A 16,424-nucleotide genomic window follows, 5' to 3' on the forward strand; every position below is an offset into this window, starting at 1 on the left:
CCTGGTAGGTACAATCATCACAATCATCTCCCCATTCCAACCTCCACAATCACAGATCACATGACCGCATGTGGCCGGGGTAAGGTTGATCCGTCCCAGAACTCACTCCGCACTCCGCGCCGAAGGCTGGAGCTACCCTCTTCTCCTCCCCCGCTCTTGGTGTCTTCAATTCCTCAAGGAAATCCCCTTCCTACAAGCTCACTTCTCCAAATCGACATCTGGGGTCTTCCTGCATTCCATATAAACCAGCAAGCTTCTTCAGCCGCTTCCCAGAACTACCCGAGTGGCCCCCGCTTCTTGCGGGGCATCCGAGCTCAGCAGCAACCGTTAGAGGATCGACACAATGGACGCCCGCAAGAAGAAGAGAAAGGTCCTATTGATGGGCAAGAGCGGCTCGGGAAAGTCTTCTATGCGCTCCATCATTTTCAGCAACTATGTCGCCAAGGATGTCCGACGTCTCGGCGCCACCATTGATGTGGAGCATAGCCATGTGAAGTTCATGGGGAACCTCACTCTCAATCTTTGGGATTGCGGAGGGTAAGTTTTTCGTCTGAGCTGCGGGATTTTAGCTTGGAGACTATGAAAATTAACCAGTTGTCTCTCGCAACTATAGACAAGATGCATTTATGGAAACCTATCTTGCCTCTCAGCGCGGCAACATCTTCTCCGACGTCGCCGTCCTTATCTATGTCTTCGACATTGAATCCCGTGAAGTCGATCGGGACATGGACACTTACAATGCAATAATCGATGCACTACGTGAATTCAGCCCGAATGCCTACGTCTTCTGCCTGGTACATAAGATGGATCTTATCCAAGGCGAGCACCGCCAACGCATTTATGAAGAACGCTCAGCCCTGATCCGCTCCCGCTCGGAGGGCTTCCGCGTCGATACCTTTGGCAGTAGCATCTGGGATCAATCTTTGTACAAGGCATGGGCTGGCATCGTACACAAGCTCATTCCAAATCTAACTGTGATTGAACGGTTCCTCTCGGCATTTGCAAAGAAAATCGACGCCGAGGAAGTCATTCTCTTCGAGCGATCCACCTTCCTTACAGTGACCTCCGTGTCATCTGAGATTGGCGACTTGAACCCGATATTCGACCGCCACGAACGTCTATCCAATATCATGAAGGCCTTCAAGCATTGCGCCGCCCGCAATACCAGCACCACTCCCGCCTCAGCCGGTTTCGTCGTTATGCACACCAAAACCCCCCAATTCAACATCTTCCTTGGTAGATTCACAGACAACACATATATATTCCTTGTGGTGCCACCCGGTGAAGCAGCTTACAACTGCGCCGTCCTAAACACCATGCTTGCCCGTGAGGGCTTCTCCAAGGCCGCCGCCGCCGGACGAACAGATGGATTCCCGTTGCCGCCACCTGAAACACCGGACGACCATGCGACCAATGGGTCCGCATAACCCGATGTACCCTCCAGTCAATTTCCTTTCTCATGGGTATATACTGGATTATGGGAAGGGTTCTATTTTTGTGATGTCTCGTTTTTAGCGTTTTATCGTGTATAGCCGGCATTCTGCAGAGGCTTGGTCCAACTAAAACCGTTCTGGCAAGAAAAGTTCCACGGGCGCTGTGCAGGGCGTTGCGGTATGAATTTAAGATTTGTGCATTCTTTTCTCTATCTCAATTTCACTTTTGCTACTTTGTTTTCTTTCAAGTTGTTTGTCTTTGGATCCTGTGCTTAGTGAGAATCGAGATACCCTTCTGGCATTTTTCTAATCTCGTTCTTTTATACGTTCGTATATGAATCCCGTTGACTACAATATCAAATGAAGGTTATTATTTGTGTCACATTTCCTGCTGTCGAACGGATGGTTAACGGATACACAGCAGGTCTCTCTACTCCAAACTGCCAGTGGTGAAATCCTTCAGTCAGCAGACCAAATTACAATATTGTCAACGATCTGTTCCTTGGAAATCCTTCTTAATTAGTGACTGCCCAGGTGGTACCGCAAGTCTATGAGTAGTCACAGCTTCATAGGCTACACACGGACCTGCCGGAACTATTCATATCGTCCACGAGTGCCCTAAAAATGCCGACGCCAACAACCTCGCTATGGTACCAAAAAGAAACTTGAATCGACATAGAGTGACTGCAGATGGTCATGGTCATGGCTTTTTCTATATTAGAAGACCACCTTATCAGACCCACATATGAATCCCGAGAAAAGCCCCAAAAAGAACTTGAACGCTCAAAAACCCAAAATATAGATCCGTCCTACTTCCCTCATTCGTGTGTGCACAGCCGGAACTCCGTGGGTTACAAGTACCAGTGGGCGAAGGGGAGCTAGACTTAGTAGTAGTATGTGTCATCCCCGGAAATTTGCAGAATTTCTCAGGGCAGAACCCATAGTAGCAACTGAAAGAGCACAGTCCTTCATAACTGTCATCGCCGTTTCTTGGGGACCCTTTATCCTTAGTTGCTTTTGGTTTGTCCTGGGCGCTTCCCATGGCCGTGCAGTAGCAATTATCGACTGGGCAGTAGCCATATTTGCAGGTAAATTCGCATAGTTCTGTAAAGTTTGACCTGCCTGACCCTTTGATGCAGACTTGCTTGGAGAGAGGGAGCTCTGGTGACACGGCGGGTATAGTCTTGCCCGATGTCTCGCTGCCAACCCATGCATTGTAATTGGCAAACCCGCTGGGGCAACTTGTAGTCAGGGCTCGGCCTTTCACCTGGACTACTTCTTTCTTATCGCGCGAGACGGTGATGGTGGGTTCTCCGAGATGTTTGGGGTCGTAGGCAAAACTTCCGTGGTAGATGCCCACCCCGCCATCGGGTTCGTCTTCCCAGTGGGCGTTCTTTTCCAAATCGTCCATGGTCACTTTAATCGAGGCGTTGGAGGCAAGTAAGGCGGAGAAGAATATCTTGTCTTCCAGGTAGATATCAGTATCTGTTTCTTTTTCTTTTTCTTTTTCTTTTTCTTTCTCCTGGTTTGCTCGCTCTTTGATCGCAGAGCCTGTTGTGTTGCCTCCTGAACAAGCATCTCTAGGTTGAACACGATACCACACGACCAGACTCTCCTCTGTAATTGACGCCGTACCATTTTTGTATAAGTCAATCACGAATGGCAGCTGCAGTCTCCACCCATCGTGTGGTATATTGCGCGCATAATTATACGGTGCATTGCCAGCAGTGAACACCCCATATCCCTTCTCATTGAGCGGACCAATATAATGCGACTCTCCATAGTCATTCCACGAGATAATCTCCACCCACTCCGGCTCGAGAAATGTAACCTCCACCCACCGATCATACCACAGATCGTCCCCATGGAAGGCCCAGTTCTTATCATAGTGAGGCATGTTCGTATAGAACCACGGCGAGACGGGCATCATATAAGGTTTCTTGGCCGCTTGTAGAGGATTAAGATAAGAAGCATCGCCAAAGGTATCCATCCGGCCGTCTGACGGCCAAGCCTCCCATGAAAATAACCCATCCGCAACACCGTCACCGAGTTCTAGGGCTGCCTTAGCCCCGACGGACGACCAGTCCGGGACGAAGAAGCAATGCGTTTGACTCTTGATTTCGATCCAGTCCTTTGCGCTCTCGGAGCCTTCGAATGTCGACGCTAATGGTTGGCCGTTGTAACGGTAGTATGCCTTGCTGGAAGAGAAATTTTGCAGGAGGGCGGTTACTTGAGCCTGGGGCCAGGATCCGTTACCAGCGTAATCAAATGAGAAAAATAGGTGGAAGTTTAGACTCTCTGCTGCTTCAAAGGCATTCTTTACTGATCTTTCGTTGGATTCAACGCCGTTGGCCATGTTGAGGGCGAAGGCATCGATGTGGGCATCTTGGGCGAGAGATATTTCGTGTTTCCAGTCGGATAATTCATAGAGTCCTGTATTTGCTGTCTGTTGGAGGCAAATATCTGTCAGATGGATTTGGATTTGTATGGTGAATAACAGGAGTAGAAAGAATCATTACCATAAAATGGGCAAAAGCTGCTTTTGCTGACACATGGCATGCTAGCCATAATAGGTGGTATAAAATGACCAAAGGCCTTGACAGGTGGAATCCTGTCAGATCCATTCTTAACTCAGCATAGATGATCTTCCGTTTGCTTTGGAGATATTTCTTGTGTCAGACAGAAAGGGAGGCTGCTAAGAACCAACTCAATGATTTAAGCAAACGTAGAGTCAACTTGATTGAACGATATCGGTAAGATAATTTAGCAAAATAGTTATTACAAATGATAAGATCAGCTCAATATAGTTCCTCGGAAAGTCATATGAGTTACAGAGGCGCAGTATTTCTCCGGAGAGATCCGACGCAAGAAAGAAAAAAAGCAGGGATCAGGATGCGTGGAGAGGTTCATGTTGCGAAGATAGGCTTCAAGAGGAGGGAACGAACGGATTTTACCCAATCACATGCATGTCTCATCTGCCGCCGCGAACAGTCCGAGTTTATTTATACCTGTATCCATTCTTTCTGTGTCTGTGCTTCTTCTGTTCCGATGGGAGCGGATCATTGCATCCAGTTCCTGTGTACCTCCGGTGCTTGCGTGGAAGCAGCATAAACTCGGATACTGGACAGAGCGGAGATTGGAGGAATATGGGGATGGAGACGGGGAGGAGACGTTCTATAATTTGCTTTGGCTGGATGAGACAGTTTCAAAATACCATATTCAGGGAGATAGGGTATCTTTGAAGAGCTTTAACCGAATGTTTGCGTAGATATCAGTTCGTACCGTTCTATGCCGTCGAGTTGTACTGACCGGTTCGCAATGCTGCCCTACCTTGCCTTTTACTTCTAGTGGTTTTCTGTTCATTTCAGGATTGTATTCTTCTTTCTCGATGCCAAGGTTCCAATACCTACGGATGGTAACATTTTGTAGATTGTAGAACTATGTATACTCTTGAATAAATGGAATGAGATCTAGATTCCTACGAACAGGATGACCTCTATTCAATATTCTCCTAAACCTTGCACGTAAATCTGCAATACCCAATGAACAGTGAAAATCAAATCCGGGCTCCCAAGCATTCTCAGTCCAAATGATAGAGGGAGAACCCTACAAATTATCGTTCTTGTGCAACGTATCACCTACCTAAACGCATTCCTAGAAATAGCGGAGGGAAGGCTATCTGTGTTACCTACTGAACACCCCAAAGTGATACCAAGGCTTAAAGTAGTCGAAGGCCAGGAGTGAATTGATTGGGCAGAATATGTGCGAAGCCAGTCCTAATGATGACTAGAGGTGAGGCACATGCCCAAGCCTGAAGCTTCTCCGTGAATTGTTCTCGGTCTTCGGAGATTAACTGATGAACCAACAGCTCCAGTTTCGATATGGATAAATCAAATTCACCTATTCAAGTTGATAGGTTGCTTCGGGCTTTATTACTGAGGAGAGATGTTACAACAACACTGATGTAATTATAGCTCGGCGGTAAACCGAAGGTCATAAATAATTCCCCCTCGGTTGCTCCAAGGCCAACTTGAGATAGATCGGATTTTGATCGTGCTTTTGCTTCCATTGGACTTCCTCTACCGTATCGGCGTGCGGTGGCAGGGATTCTATTAGTTCTTCTACACATGAAAACCCTCGATACCGCGAATTACTGCACTGGGGCGTGCCCAGTTGAGTGCAAACAAAATCATGTCTCATTTCCCAAGCCAGTGGAGTATGGTGGAGACGATGGAACATAAGGAAAAACAATGGGGATTAGCTTGGCGACTAGTTCCACTGCAATTGGAAGAAACTGAATTATAATGATAATCCTTTTGCATACCCCAGTTTATCCACCATATAGTGCAGAAGATTCATCAACTTGAATGTAAAGCAAACCACATTATCTATTTTAAGTCACATCCAATTCAAGTAACAGATACAAAGATGAACAGGACGGACAAGCACATCGGAATTGTATTATCTATCGGACCGGCCGTCCACAAAAGGGTGCACATAATGTCTGGGGAAGGAGGAAATAGAGGGCTGGGAAGATGTCGAACGAAAAACGGCTGTACAAATCACTCAGGTATATCGGAAACTCCTTATTGCACGTCTGGCATTCGGACGGCAATGTCGCCTGACTGTGTGATATAGCGGACCCAGGGGAGGGAGGGGTATTGCAGCTGGTTCATTAGTTAGTATATGGCCTGCTGAAAGGCTGTAAATATGGCAAAAAGTAACATACCTTGGGTTCGGTGATCTTCAGGTACCGCACTTGAATACCACTGGTGGTGAAGTAGGGAATTTCAAACTTAACGTTTATGGGTCGCTTCGATTTTCCTGCACCAGCTCCACCCATGCTACCTCCAAATCCACCAGTCATACCACCACCGTGTTCATCGTCGCCCTTCACGGACGGAAGACCCAGCTCCGCCCGCATGAGGAACTCCTTGCCACCGCCAAACTGCTTGATCTTCCAGATGATCGCCGACTTTTCGGGGGCATAATGCACAGTACCGATGTTGGTGCGGAACCTGGGAGAATCTGCGTCTTCGGGTACGGGAACAAGGATCTCGACGTTATTGGCAGTGCTGCGACGTTTGAACTGTGCTTTGGCCTGTGCCGCGGAAACAGGTTAGCATGGCTATAATTTGACATTCATTGGGGAAAGAAACCCACCTTGAGCATATACTCAATTCGTGACCCGGAATGCGATTCCACCAAGCACTCGACCCAGATCAGCGGCTTTACTTGAGTGTTCAATCGGTAGCTCATAAGCTCGAATTCACCATCTGGCGGAATAAAGCTGATTGTCCGGTCATTCTCGAATCGTGAGAGTCGCACACACTGGTGGAATTTAACATCCTCCATTTCGACAGCCTTGCCGCGTGTCGCACGACCTGTCGTCTCGAACATCGCTTTGTCGTTCAGTCCCAATCGCAGTTCGGGCATACCACTTAGATAACACTTCATCTTGACCGCGCCTAGAATCTCGGATCGCAGCACATTTCCATTTGCCGACACCAGCAGGTTGAGAGACTCGACCACATCCAAGAAGACCTCGTTCTTGCGATAACGGATACCTTCGCTTCGCCAAGAAACGGCATTAGTGACGGCAATGGGTGGCCGCGCTTGCACCTCGAGTTTGTGTGATTCTTGGGTAATGTATCTGTAGAGCGGAATGGTCAGCACCGTGATCCCGGATCAACAGTCAGGGCATGGTTGGATTGGTCGCGTCTTACTCTTGTAAGATCTTGCTTTCTGTGGTCTGAGGGTATCCGAAATCCATCATTTCGTCCAGCAATTCGTAGATGACGACAAAATTGTCGCGGATACTCTCCTCTTCCAGCACCTTGAAATATTCGGTGAACACCTCCACAAGCTTGTGGAGAAACAGGAGAATCTCGGTGGCATTTGTGTTTCTCTTTGTTAGAGCGAGGATGTAAAGGTTACTGTGGCGGATGTATAGATACTAAGAAGCGAATTGCAGATAGGTTAGTGGAGTCGTGCGCGCCGCATTATGGAGAATAGGAGGTCGGAGAAGTGTCGTGTGCGGGAAGGGGTTATGTGGAGTGTGGAGGGGCGAGGGGCGAGTATTTAGGGGGGAACGCACGTTAATTCCTTCATGTGAGAAGCAGGGAGGTACCGCGGAGCTTTCTTCTTCGGCATCGCTGAGGAGTTGAGGGAATTTCTCAACAGCAGACATGGGAATGTCACCGCGGTAATTGCGGGCCAAAAGAGTCTATGTGAGTTAGCCATACAGGCCACATTGGCGGGGATTGATTCCAAGATCAATTAGGTGATCATAATTATTCCCCGGTATCCAGTAGAGCAGCTTACCTTGCCCTTCAGGTCAAGGAAGAAGAGAGCCGACGCCATGACGTGTCTGTGAAGGTATATTGGTGAAAGGTGTCAAATATGCGCGGAAGGTGGGATTGTAGGCGGTGGCGGTGACGGTAAATGGTGAATAGTGAATGCGGAGCAGTGTAATGGGGTGACAGCGCTAGAGAGAGAGAAATGAACGAGACACCGAGACCCTATAGCAGCATGTCGAGGGAGGAGAGGAGGTCTGGAGTGGGTGTGTACGAGAAACAAGCAGAGAGTCGCCCGCAGTGGAGCATTCTGGCCCAAAGTCCCAATCGGGTTAGCGTGTCTACTACAAATGCCAATTTTTTTCGCCGCGAAATCTTCTTCCTTTCTTTCTTCTCCAACGCCCTTTTTTAGACAGTACAAGTCAGTATTCTGCAGCCTCTAGCATTCTGCTAGTCTGGCCGTCAGTTATTCAGTTACTTGACTTGCGATACCGAGGTAGCGGAGACTAGCATCGTTTATTCGATAGGATCCATAAGAGCTGGCCGCGCATTTTTTACTGTTGCGCGGGCGGTGTCAGAGGAGCCATACATTCCTTGCTATAAAATTGAAGTTTTTTTTTTTAATTTTATTTCAACATGAATATGATTATATTTTTCTGAACTTGCACTTGAACTTGGATTAGTAAATCTGACAATGCATTTGGTATATCTGGCATTTGGCATTGGTATTTCGCAAAAATATAAAATCACCAGTAAGAAGTCAATAATACATCCTCTCTCTTTCTAATAGTACATGTACAAGTAATTGTGACTGTGACTGTGCCCATCCCAAGGACAGCCTGGTCTGGTCCATCCTACCCTGTCCGGCGGGTAAAATAGTCCCAAAATCAAATCAAGAACGCCATGGAAATGCTGCAGAAGGGCTTTTCCAGCTAATCAGTCTCCTCTTCATGACGAGACTGTCTTGAACCCCAGAGGCTCGAGTATCCGCTCTTGAGCCACCTTGTTCGCAATGTGACCTCCCTTCTCCAGCGCAATGGCGCCAATAATAGAGTACAGAGTCTGTGCCAGGACCAATTCAATCCCAGACTCAATCAAGTTCTCCGGCTATAACCAAAATGTGTTAGTTCAAGTTCCAGTAGCTGTAAGGTTGGGTCGGAGCTATTCGGGCGGGTTTTCATACCATCCGGGGGTTCCAACGGATAATCTTCTCGGTCCCATAGGTTCTTGCCAGCTCGGCCAGCTTCGTCCGGTCGGTCAGGGCGTTCTTAGTGCGGGAGGAGAGGTTCTGTAGACCCTCCAGAGCCTGGTGGGAGAAGGGCTCGCGACCATGAGGGTCAGGTGAAGAGGACGCCGTCGCAATGGGGCTCTGGACTAGGGCGAGAGATGCCTGAACCTGCACCACTTGTTTTCCTACGCGTCCGTGTAAGCTTGATGCGCAATCCATGCCATTACTCTGCGATTGAATCTGTTACGTACCTAGGAAAGCCAATCGGTCGTTGAATCCTCGGCGTCCTTGATCGAAACTCTTGTGTGTGACGGCCAACCACTTCACCTCATCGGAGAGGACTTTCTCGCCATCCTGTCCCAACATACGGGTATAGAACGCATCCAGGAGAGCCGGGTCAGAGTTCACATGGAACTTGACTGGCTTCGAGTGATTGTGAAGACTGAAAGGCGCCTTGGTGCGCGGCGGAGTGTACGACCATCGGGGCTCCTTTGACTCGGCAGTTGGAACCTCCGGGCTGGTGGCATAAGTGCGGCGGGGGATGAGGGTTGCGAGGGGGCGAGATGCAGACCGCGCAACATTGGCGGTCCTGACCGCTCGAATAGACAGATTCGAAGCCATGGCGTGGCAGGGTTGTTTGGTTATCTGCTTGAACGATGAGAGTGTGGATGGCCGCCTTCCAGGCGGGTGGAAAGTTTTCGGCGGTGTGATACTGCCACCCCCCATTGTTTACGGTTTACATCCTCGGAACATTTGCTTCAATCCCAATGCAAAGATCCCTATACATTTTGATTGCTCTGTTTGCCACACAGACAGCGGCTGGCAGTGCATATGGGGCTCCTTCACACCGCTGTTATACCACTTCTCAATCTGCTGGATCACATCGAACCGAAACGGCCAACTCATGCAGCTCTTGGGTACTGACAACCTACCAGGATTCGCATCCCCGAAAGTCACCATTGGCCACGGGGATCTTATACTCGAAATCCGGCTCCGCCATGCCTCGATGCACGTATGAATGAGCTAGCATAATGACTCACATCATCGGATGTAGTTTGCAGGCAGCTGTGGCGGTCAAGTGGGGGATTTCTACTTCATCGATTCGATTCGATTCGATTCATACCGCTCCTTGAAGGGCCCGAACCCGGGCCTAGATACTGAGCAACTGAAGATGGCGTTGCACCCGCAAAGTCTTCCTCACAGGCGTACTGCTGCGGTGGTCTTGTGTGAGTTTCTCGGAGGTATGGCACCGCTCTTGGACCCGACGCTGTGCGCGTGCACCAGGCCGGAATTAATGGTCCAATGCCCTCCTCCACAAGCCTATGGAGCATGTGGCTTACTACCAACAGCTCCGAGTAGTCATGTGTCCGGCAATATCCTTCTCTGGATAGCATTGCTACCTGAGCATTGACCGGTTCTAGCCAGCAGCTCTGTACACTCCTACTTCTCATGTTAATGGCTTGGGAATAACTGCTATGTAACCTGCTGTAGCTCCATGACTGGATACTCAAGCAATACTTCGAGCAGGCAGCACACCCAAGCCTTAAGGCGCGGCCCAACGACTCAGCACCCAGGTGTCCAGCCGCCGCCGAGAAATGACACAAGACCCCAAGAAAGCAAAATTATAGTTGATCGGGCGGGTGCAAGTCTAGGAGAATATTCAGTGGACTTTTGCGGGACAGCACCCGGTACTCATAGGGATTATCTGCAGAGGAGAAGTCCCCCGGCCCTTCGGCCGAGCTGGAAGGTTGAACAAGATTTGCTCCCGCGAATGCACGGCCGATTCTACGACTGCTTGATGTCGCCAGCGGATATTGACAGCTGGGGAGCTGGTCGAGGCGACGGTGGTTGGTTCCAAGGCCCTTGTTTCCCGCCGTTGGACGGGCTGCAGAAACGGCCTGCGGTGCGAGGCTACACCTGGCAACCACCTCTTCCCCCCTGAGGGGAAAGCTCCATCTAGAAGTATCGTTTAAGAAGGGGTTTGGCACAACGGGAAGCGCAAGGTGATCCACGTGTGCTGATCTCCGGCTGTGTTTGCGTTTCCGGAATTCTATATGGATGTTTCGGTGCTTGGAGACACGGGAAAGCTCGAGATATCCTGCAGGACTGACAGCTAACAGCCGGACGAAACAGCTCCCCTGCATCAGTTATAATTCCATTGTAAAAAAAACCGCGTAGAGGAGATAGTGGCAACAGAAGCACTCTGTGTTCTCTTAGGGTTCTCCCGAGTTGCCACTCTCAACAGCCAACTTAAAAGATAAGCAACCTAAGTATAATAGAGTACATATACCTAGGTATACTACTCGCCACATTAGCATGCTCAGGTAGATTTCCTTCCCTTCAGTTCCGCCGATCAAGCTGATCAGCGGTTAGCAGCCGCCACGGTCCACTAGGATCGTATCGGGGAAAAAGGCAATTCCCCAACGATTTGCCCACCATCACGAAGATGATCGCTGCAAGAAGCCGCAAACTCACAGCCCAGACCGCTGGTGTTACTCCACAGAAATCTTCTACTCTCTGCCAGGTCTGGGGAAAGCCATCTACGTCGCAAAAAGGCAGCCACCGTCTGACGAGTAAAATCATTCTGCTCGTATAACTCGTAGCCTGCGAACCTAGAAGACCGGACAGGTTCACCCTCTCTACACCTGACGGAGCTTTGACCTTTCATTTAGGAAGTTTAAGCTTGTATCCGGGTTTGGCCAGCCTCTTATAAAAGTGGTCAGAGATCGCGGGTGTGACGGCGCGCCGCCAATGGTTTATACATCAAGTTCTTTCCGTCGGGCCCTTGCAGGCTGAAATCCAGAACATTGTGGGATCTGAGCACCTGGATAGCTACCTCCATAGTACAATTCTTGTCCAAACAGCTTAGCTCTTGCTTTGTTTTCTCAGGGTTGGTTTTTTTTCCTTGTTTGATTCAAGTTCCTTGATTGGGATGGCCGATGGGATGGCGGTGTACCACCTACATGGGTGCTGGCTTCTCGATTGCTCGACTTTCAAGTTCGTCGGGTTATTAAATGGAGAGATCTACCTGCCGGAAGATTTTAGTTTTCATTCTTTTTCTTCATCAAACTTAAACTTTCTTTCCAACTTGAAGTTGGTTTTTGGCTTCGAAGTTCTCTCCCGCGCTCTCATCGATTTTATACTTCAGGTTCACCCTTTGAACGAACTTCAAGTTTGGCTCAAATACCTATACTACTGTTCTCCAATATTGCCTCGCAAGATAACGCGGAATATCTCTATAACAAACAAGCATGCATACTACTCTCATATCTTCATCTTGTGCCCAAAACGCCAATATCATGACGGAAGGATTGCCGACAAGCAACCATTCAGTGCAGGATCCACCTTCACCCCGTCCATTCCCTCCCAACCCACCACCCAGTCCCGCCTAAATGGAAATTGTCGAGAAATCATTTGATATGGCGTTTCGGGGGGACGTAGGTTATAGGTATGTCACGGCTCAGTACCGATCTGTGGCGAGACAACACCAGCTGACGACTCAATATCTGAATACTTAGGTAGACCATAATGATCCAACTTTGAATGCACCCCTAGGCCTAGAACCAGAGCATTTTATCATGAGTGACGACCGACGCGAACTTTCTCCATGAACTATGCCACTTCAAGTTCCACAGAGGTTTGGGAGAATTATCGAAAATACAACGCGACTGAGACCAAATTGGCATACGAAGCTGGGTAAAACGAGATAGATAGCTCTACTTCTTTTGATCTACAAGTTTCAATGGGTATACCCGGCTAAGGGCAACCGAAGCATCTGGCCTATGGAGGAATACCAATAAATGCAATGGATTCATGACAAAAATCAATAAAATATTTTATGAAAGATAGCTAGTCCGTAAGGAGCTTGTAATGCTGATGTGATGGATTTTTGCCCCTAAACGTAGTGATAATCCAAGGCCAAATAAATTCAACCCATTATCAAACATGTTTGCCCCAGATCAGACCATAAAAAATACATAGAAAGAAAATCTACGCCTTTTGAGTTCGCGCAGCGCAACCGGACTTTGACGTTCATATGATTTGCTTGACAAAAAAAGAGGGAAGGAATAAATAGTCAATCCCTTTAATAACACAAGGAAACTCGGGAGGTATGTGGAAATCAGATAATGGCAAGGGCAAGAGCGGCGGAGACGCTCAGACCGACAACAGTCCAGCCGGACTTGATGATGGCGTTGTTGGTGAGACCACGGCCCAGATCCCAGGTCAGATGGCGGAGACCGTTCATGCCGTGGTAGGTGAAAGGCAGGGCCAGGGTAGCCTTGAGGGCAACCTTGGCGGCAACGGGGAGAGCACCCATGGCAGCGACCATAGAGGCAGACTCCAGGTGCCAGCCGACGGCGGGCGAGAGCAGGTATGCGGTAGCCCACAGGTAGAGAGGACCGGACATGACGACGCCGGAGATACGGTGCAGGGAGGAGCCGATCCAGCCGATCTGGGGCTTGTAGATAGTCAGATGGGGGGAGACAGGGCGGTTGAGACGCTGCTTGGCGAGAAGGGAGGCCGGGTCCTCGTTGTTAGGGGAGGTGGTGACGGGTCTAAAGGCGATGTTAGTTTTTATGGTGATTGCGGATGACGTCGGCTGTCGACCGCGGGGAGTGACAATTCCAGGAGAGAATATGGAGAAGTTCAACAGGTTTATCTGTCGCAAAGAGTGACTGACCTCGACTGGACAGCCTTTCCGAGGGCCATGGCGGCCGGGGAGGCGCGCATCATCGACCACTGCATGGAGAGTGGCTGCTGGACGGCGACTGTGAATCGAGGGGGGGGGCATTGTTAGTGTGATTGGCTTTAGAATCGAGTGAAAAGGACTAGACATGACATACGGCGTCGCAGCGACTGCTGGGCAACCTTTTGAGAGAACATGGTGTGTGATGGAGGTTCAAGGTTGCTTCTCGCTAGGAAAGAAGAGAAACCTCGGGTAGGCTGGCACTTCCCGAGCGTTCGCGATGCCGGCCGGAATCATGCCCCAGACACGTGACTATCGGGCTAATTCAATTTGGCTCGCCTCTGATTGGTGCTAGGTCCCGTGATTCGTTATCCCGGCAAAGCATTTTGGAACCCTCACGTGACTGTTTCATGTGACCTCTGGGGTATGCAAACAAATACAAACACCCTTGCAGTTCTTCCGCAGGTGGACCCATGCGGAGAACAAATCAGGAGAGAAGGCCAGGTATCAACACTAGCTAATCCCTCCGCATGGACTTCTCGGACGTCGGCGTGCGACACACCATTCTCAACAGTGTCCAGCTTCATCACTTCATCGACATCTCACCTTCGGCCGCTGCCATCGCTAAGGAAGCTCGGCTTTGCGTGATTGCTATCGTGGTTGGGTGGATCACCACTCGCGTCGTCTCGAGCCTTTGTGAACTTCCCCGGAAATCCTGCGATTGCGACTCGTCTCGTTCGAAAAAAGACCCGGAGAGATAATTGGAATTGAATTGAATAACTCGAGACCCTACAAGTCTGTTTATACTGCCCTGACGAAGCTTCCTTTGGACCTGTCTGCTCGCTACCTCTTCGCGCTTTGATCGCCCCGCCATAATGAAGACATTCGCTTCTTTTGCTCTATTTGCTGCTGGTGCTACGGCCCAGGTCATTCAAAGTGCTAGCTTTGGATACGATAAGACGTGCGCAATTTGTCCCACTGCATGATTGGATCATTCAGCCGCTAACATTCATTGTTAGGATATCGCCCACGCGAGACTCTATTCCAGGATGGACCATTGGTGGAGAAGGCAGTGATCCTCAAATTGTAAGTGAATTGCTTGTTTCATTACCATAATCCGGCGCTAATTCATAACAGCTGTCGAACAAACTCATCCTGACTCCTCCCTACCCTGGAAACGTCCGCGGATCGGCCTGGGCACAGAACCCGTACGTTGAAATACCTCGGTTCAAATTGATGGGCATATTCTGAACAAGCAAAATAGTATCACACAATCGGAATGGAGCGCCGAGTTCCAATTCCGCGGTAGTGGCCAGGAACGGTCAGGAGGCAACCTCCAACTGTGGTACACAAAGGACGGACAAGCCCGAGTTGGCACCTCGAGTATCTATACCGTGGGGCAATTTGATGGCTTTGCGCTGGTCATTGATACTCATGGCGGCAGGGTAAGCTTGGTGTGCTGGCTATGAAACAAGGACTGGGCTAATTCACCTCTAGGGTGGAAGTATTCGCGGATTCTTGAACGATGGAACGACTGATTACAAGAGCCACCGTAGTGTCGACAGCCTCGCCTTCGGACACTGCGACTACGCTTATCGAAACCTCGGTCGCCCATCGGTCGTAAAACTGAAGCACACAAACTCGATTTTCGAGGTTACTGTGGACGACAAAGTCTGCTTCTCCACAAGCAAGGTAAGTTTCTAATAATTGTCGAATAAAGTCGCCTCATGCTAAAGTACATTAGGTCGCTCTCCCCGCTGGAAACACATTTGGCATCACAGCTGCCACCCCCGAGAACCCCGATTCCTTTGAAGTCTTCAAATTCGTTCTGGAGTCTGCCGCCGGTCAGGGCCAGGCCGTTCCCCCCAAGGTGGGCACTCCCCAACAGCAGGCCATCAGGAGCCAGGAACAGCAGCAAAACACAATCCCCAACCCATCCACTGGCAACACTGTCCTTGATAACGGAATTGCCGCCCAATTCGTCGACCTCGGTGGTCGTCTCCAGCTTACCAATAAAGCGACTACCAACATCCTCCAAGACTTGAGAAGCCAAGCATCCAACAACGATGCCCGGCAAGCGGAGCTATTGCAAAAGCTTGCCTCTAAGGAACAAGTTGCTGCCCTGGATTCCCGACTCCAGCGCATCGAGCAGCTTCTTCAGAGCGTCCAGCGTGATCTTGAAGGGAAGGACTACAGCGGTCGCTTTAACCAGCTTCATGACACTCTCCGGACCTCCCATCTCAGCCTTAGCGAGACTCTTCAGGGAAGCCTGCTGAGCGGTATGTCAAAATACGACCCGTGCGAATCAACCAAGTATTTTACTGACATCTCATCAATAGCCATCACCGCGTCCACTCCTCGCATGGGCTTCTTCATCTTCATGGTTATCGCCTTCCAGATTGTTCTCGCCGTTTCCTACGTCGTTTATAAGCGCCGCCGCGCAAACATGCCCAAGAAGTTCCTCTAGATATTGGAGACGTGGATAATCGCACCTACATTTTTTTTGGTGGGCATTGTCCAACCATCGTCGGGATAGGTTTTAGTCCTGACCTTGCCTTGCTCACCCATCTTCGTACCTGGGAAGTGGGTGATTTTGTTCTTGCGTGTCTTTTATTAGCTTCATGTATGTTCAAGGCGCTTCGTTATGTATGCTATTCCGGATCTTTTATGTAGAGTAACGAATTCATAAGTGTCATCTCTGTTTCCATTACCATCCGGCACTACATACCTAGTTAGTATAACAGCAGTAAGCCCGAGGTGCATAGCCTGCCCAGGTGTAA

At 49.4% G+C, this 16,424-nt stretch overlaps 7 protein-coding genes across 7 annotated transcripts; 3 read left to right on the top strand and 4 right to left on the bottom strand.

Moving 5' to 3' along the window:
* Positions 1-343: 343 nt before the first annotated feature.
* N7533_006112 (Rag GTPase GTR1) lies at positions 344-1,427 on the top strand (the record flags this gene model as incomplete). The annotated part of the gene is made up of 2 exons (XM_057102762.1): positions 344-537; positions 614-1,427. The coding sequence occupies 2 exons, from the start codon at positions 344-346 to the stop codon at positions 1,425-1,427; spliced, it is 1,008 nt and encodes a 335-aa protein (XP_056962392.1).
* A 739-nt stretch (positions 1,428-2,166) lies between these two features.
* Positions 2,167-3,789, bottom strand: N7533_006113 (glycoside hydrolase family 71 protein; the record flags this gene model as incomplete). Its single annotated transcript, XM_057102763.1, has 1 exon — positions 2,167-3,789. One exon carries the CDS (start codon positions 3,787-3,789, stop codon positions 2,167-2,169), a length of 1,623 nt encoding a protein of 540 aa, XP_056962393.1.
* Positions 3,790-6,019: 2,230 nt separating this feature from the next.
* Positions 6,020-7,796, bottom strand: N7533_006114 (AP-1 complex subunit mu; the record flags this gene model as incomplete). Its single annotated transcript, XM_057102764.1, has 6 exons — positions 6,020-6,100; positions 6,163-6,534; positions 6,597-7,086; positions 7,160-7,389; positions 7,531-7,659; positions 7,758-7,796. The coding sequence occupies 6 exons, from the start codon at positions 7,794-7,796 to the stop codon at positions 6,020-6,022; spliced, it is 1,341 nt and encodes a 446-aa protein (XP_056962394.1).
* Positions 7,797-8,677: 881 nt separating this feature from the next.
* On the bottom strand, positions 8,678-9,578 carry N7533_006115 (mitochondrial 54S ribosomal protein mL57; the record flags this gene model as incomplete). The annotated part of the gene is made up of 3 exons (XM_057102765.1): positions 8,678-8,836; positions 8,913-9,142; positions 9,209-9,578. The coding sequence occupies 3 exons, from the start codon at positions 9,576-9,578 to the stop codon at positions 8,678-8,680; spliced, it is 759 nt and encodes a 252-aa protein (XP_056962395.1).
* N7533_006116 (uncharacterized protein) lies at positions 9,577-10,556 on the top strand (the record flags this gene model as incomplete). The annotated part of the gene is made up of 4 exons (XM_057102766.1): positions 9,577-9,969; positions 10,012-10,183; positions 10,379-10,389; positions 10,449-10,556. 4 exons carry the CDS (start codon positions 9,577-9,579, stop codon positions 10,554-10,556), a joined length of 684 nt encoding a protein of 227 aa, XP_056962396.1.
* A 2,521-nt stretch (positions 10,557-13,077) lies between these two features.
* N7533_006117 (uncharacterized protein) lies at positions 13,078-13,841 on the bottom strand (the record flags this gene model as incomplete). Its single annotated transcript, XM_057102767.1, has 3 exons — positions 13,078-13,513; positions 13,639-13,726; positions 13,802-13,841. The coding sequence occupies 3 exons, from the start codon at positions 13,839-13,841 to the stop codon at positions 13,078-13,080; spliced, it is 564 nt and encodes a 187-aa protein (XP_056962397.1).
* Positions 13,842-14,174: 333 nt separating this feature from the next.
* N7533_006118 (uncharacterized protein) lies at positions 14,175-16,111 on the top strand (the record flags this gene model as incomplete). The annotated part of the gene is made up of 8 exons (XM_057102768.1): positions 14,175-14,308; positions 14,465-14,605; positions 14,664-14,730; positions 14,782-14,852; positions 14,909-15,089; positions 15,142-15,336; positions 15,389-15,923; positions 15,984-16,111. The coding sequence occupies 8 exons, from the start codon at positions 14,175-14,177 to the stop codon at positions 16,109-16,111; spliced, it is 1,452 nt and encodes a 483-aa protein (XP_056962398.1).
* Between the last annotated feature and the right edge of the window lie 313 nt (positions 16,112-16,424).

Source organism: Penicillium manginii (assembly GCF_028828005.1).
Source record: "Penicillium manginii strain IBT 31320 chromosome Unknown utg000004l:1.0-7231830.0:1.0-7236170.0, whole genome shotgun sequence".
Classification (NCBI taxonomy): Eukaryota; Fungi; Ascomycota; class Eurotiomycetes; order Eurotiales; family Aspergillaceae; genus Penicillium; species Penicillium manginii.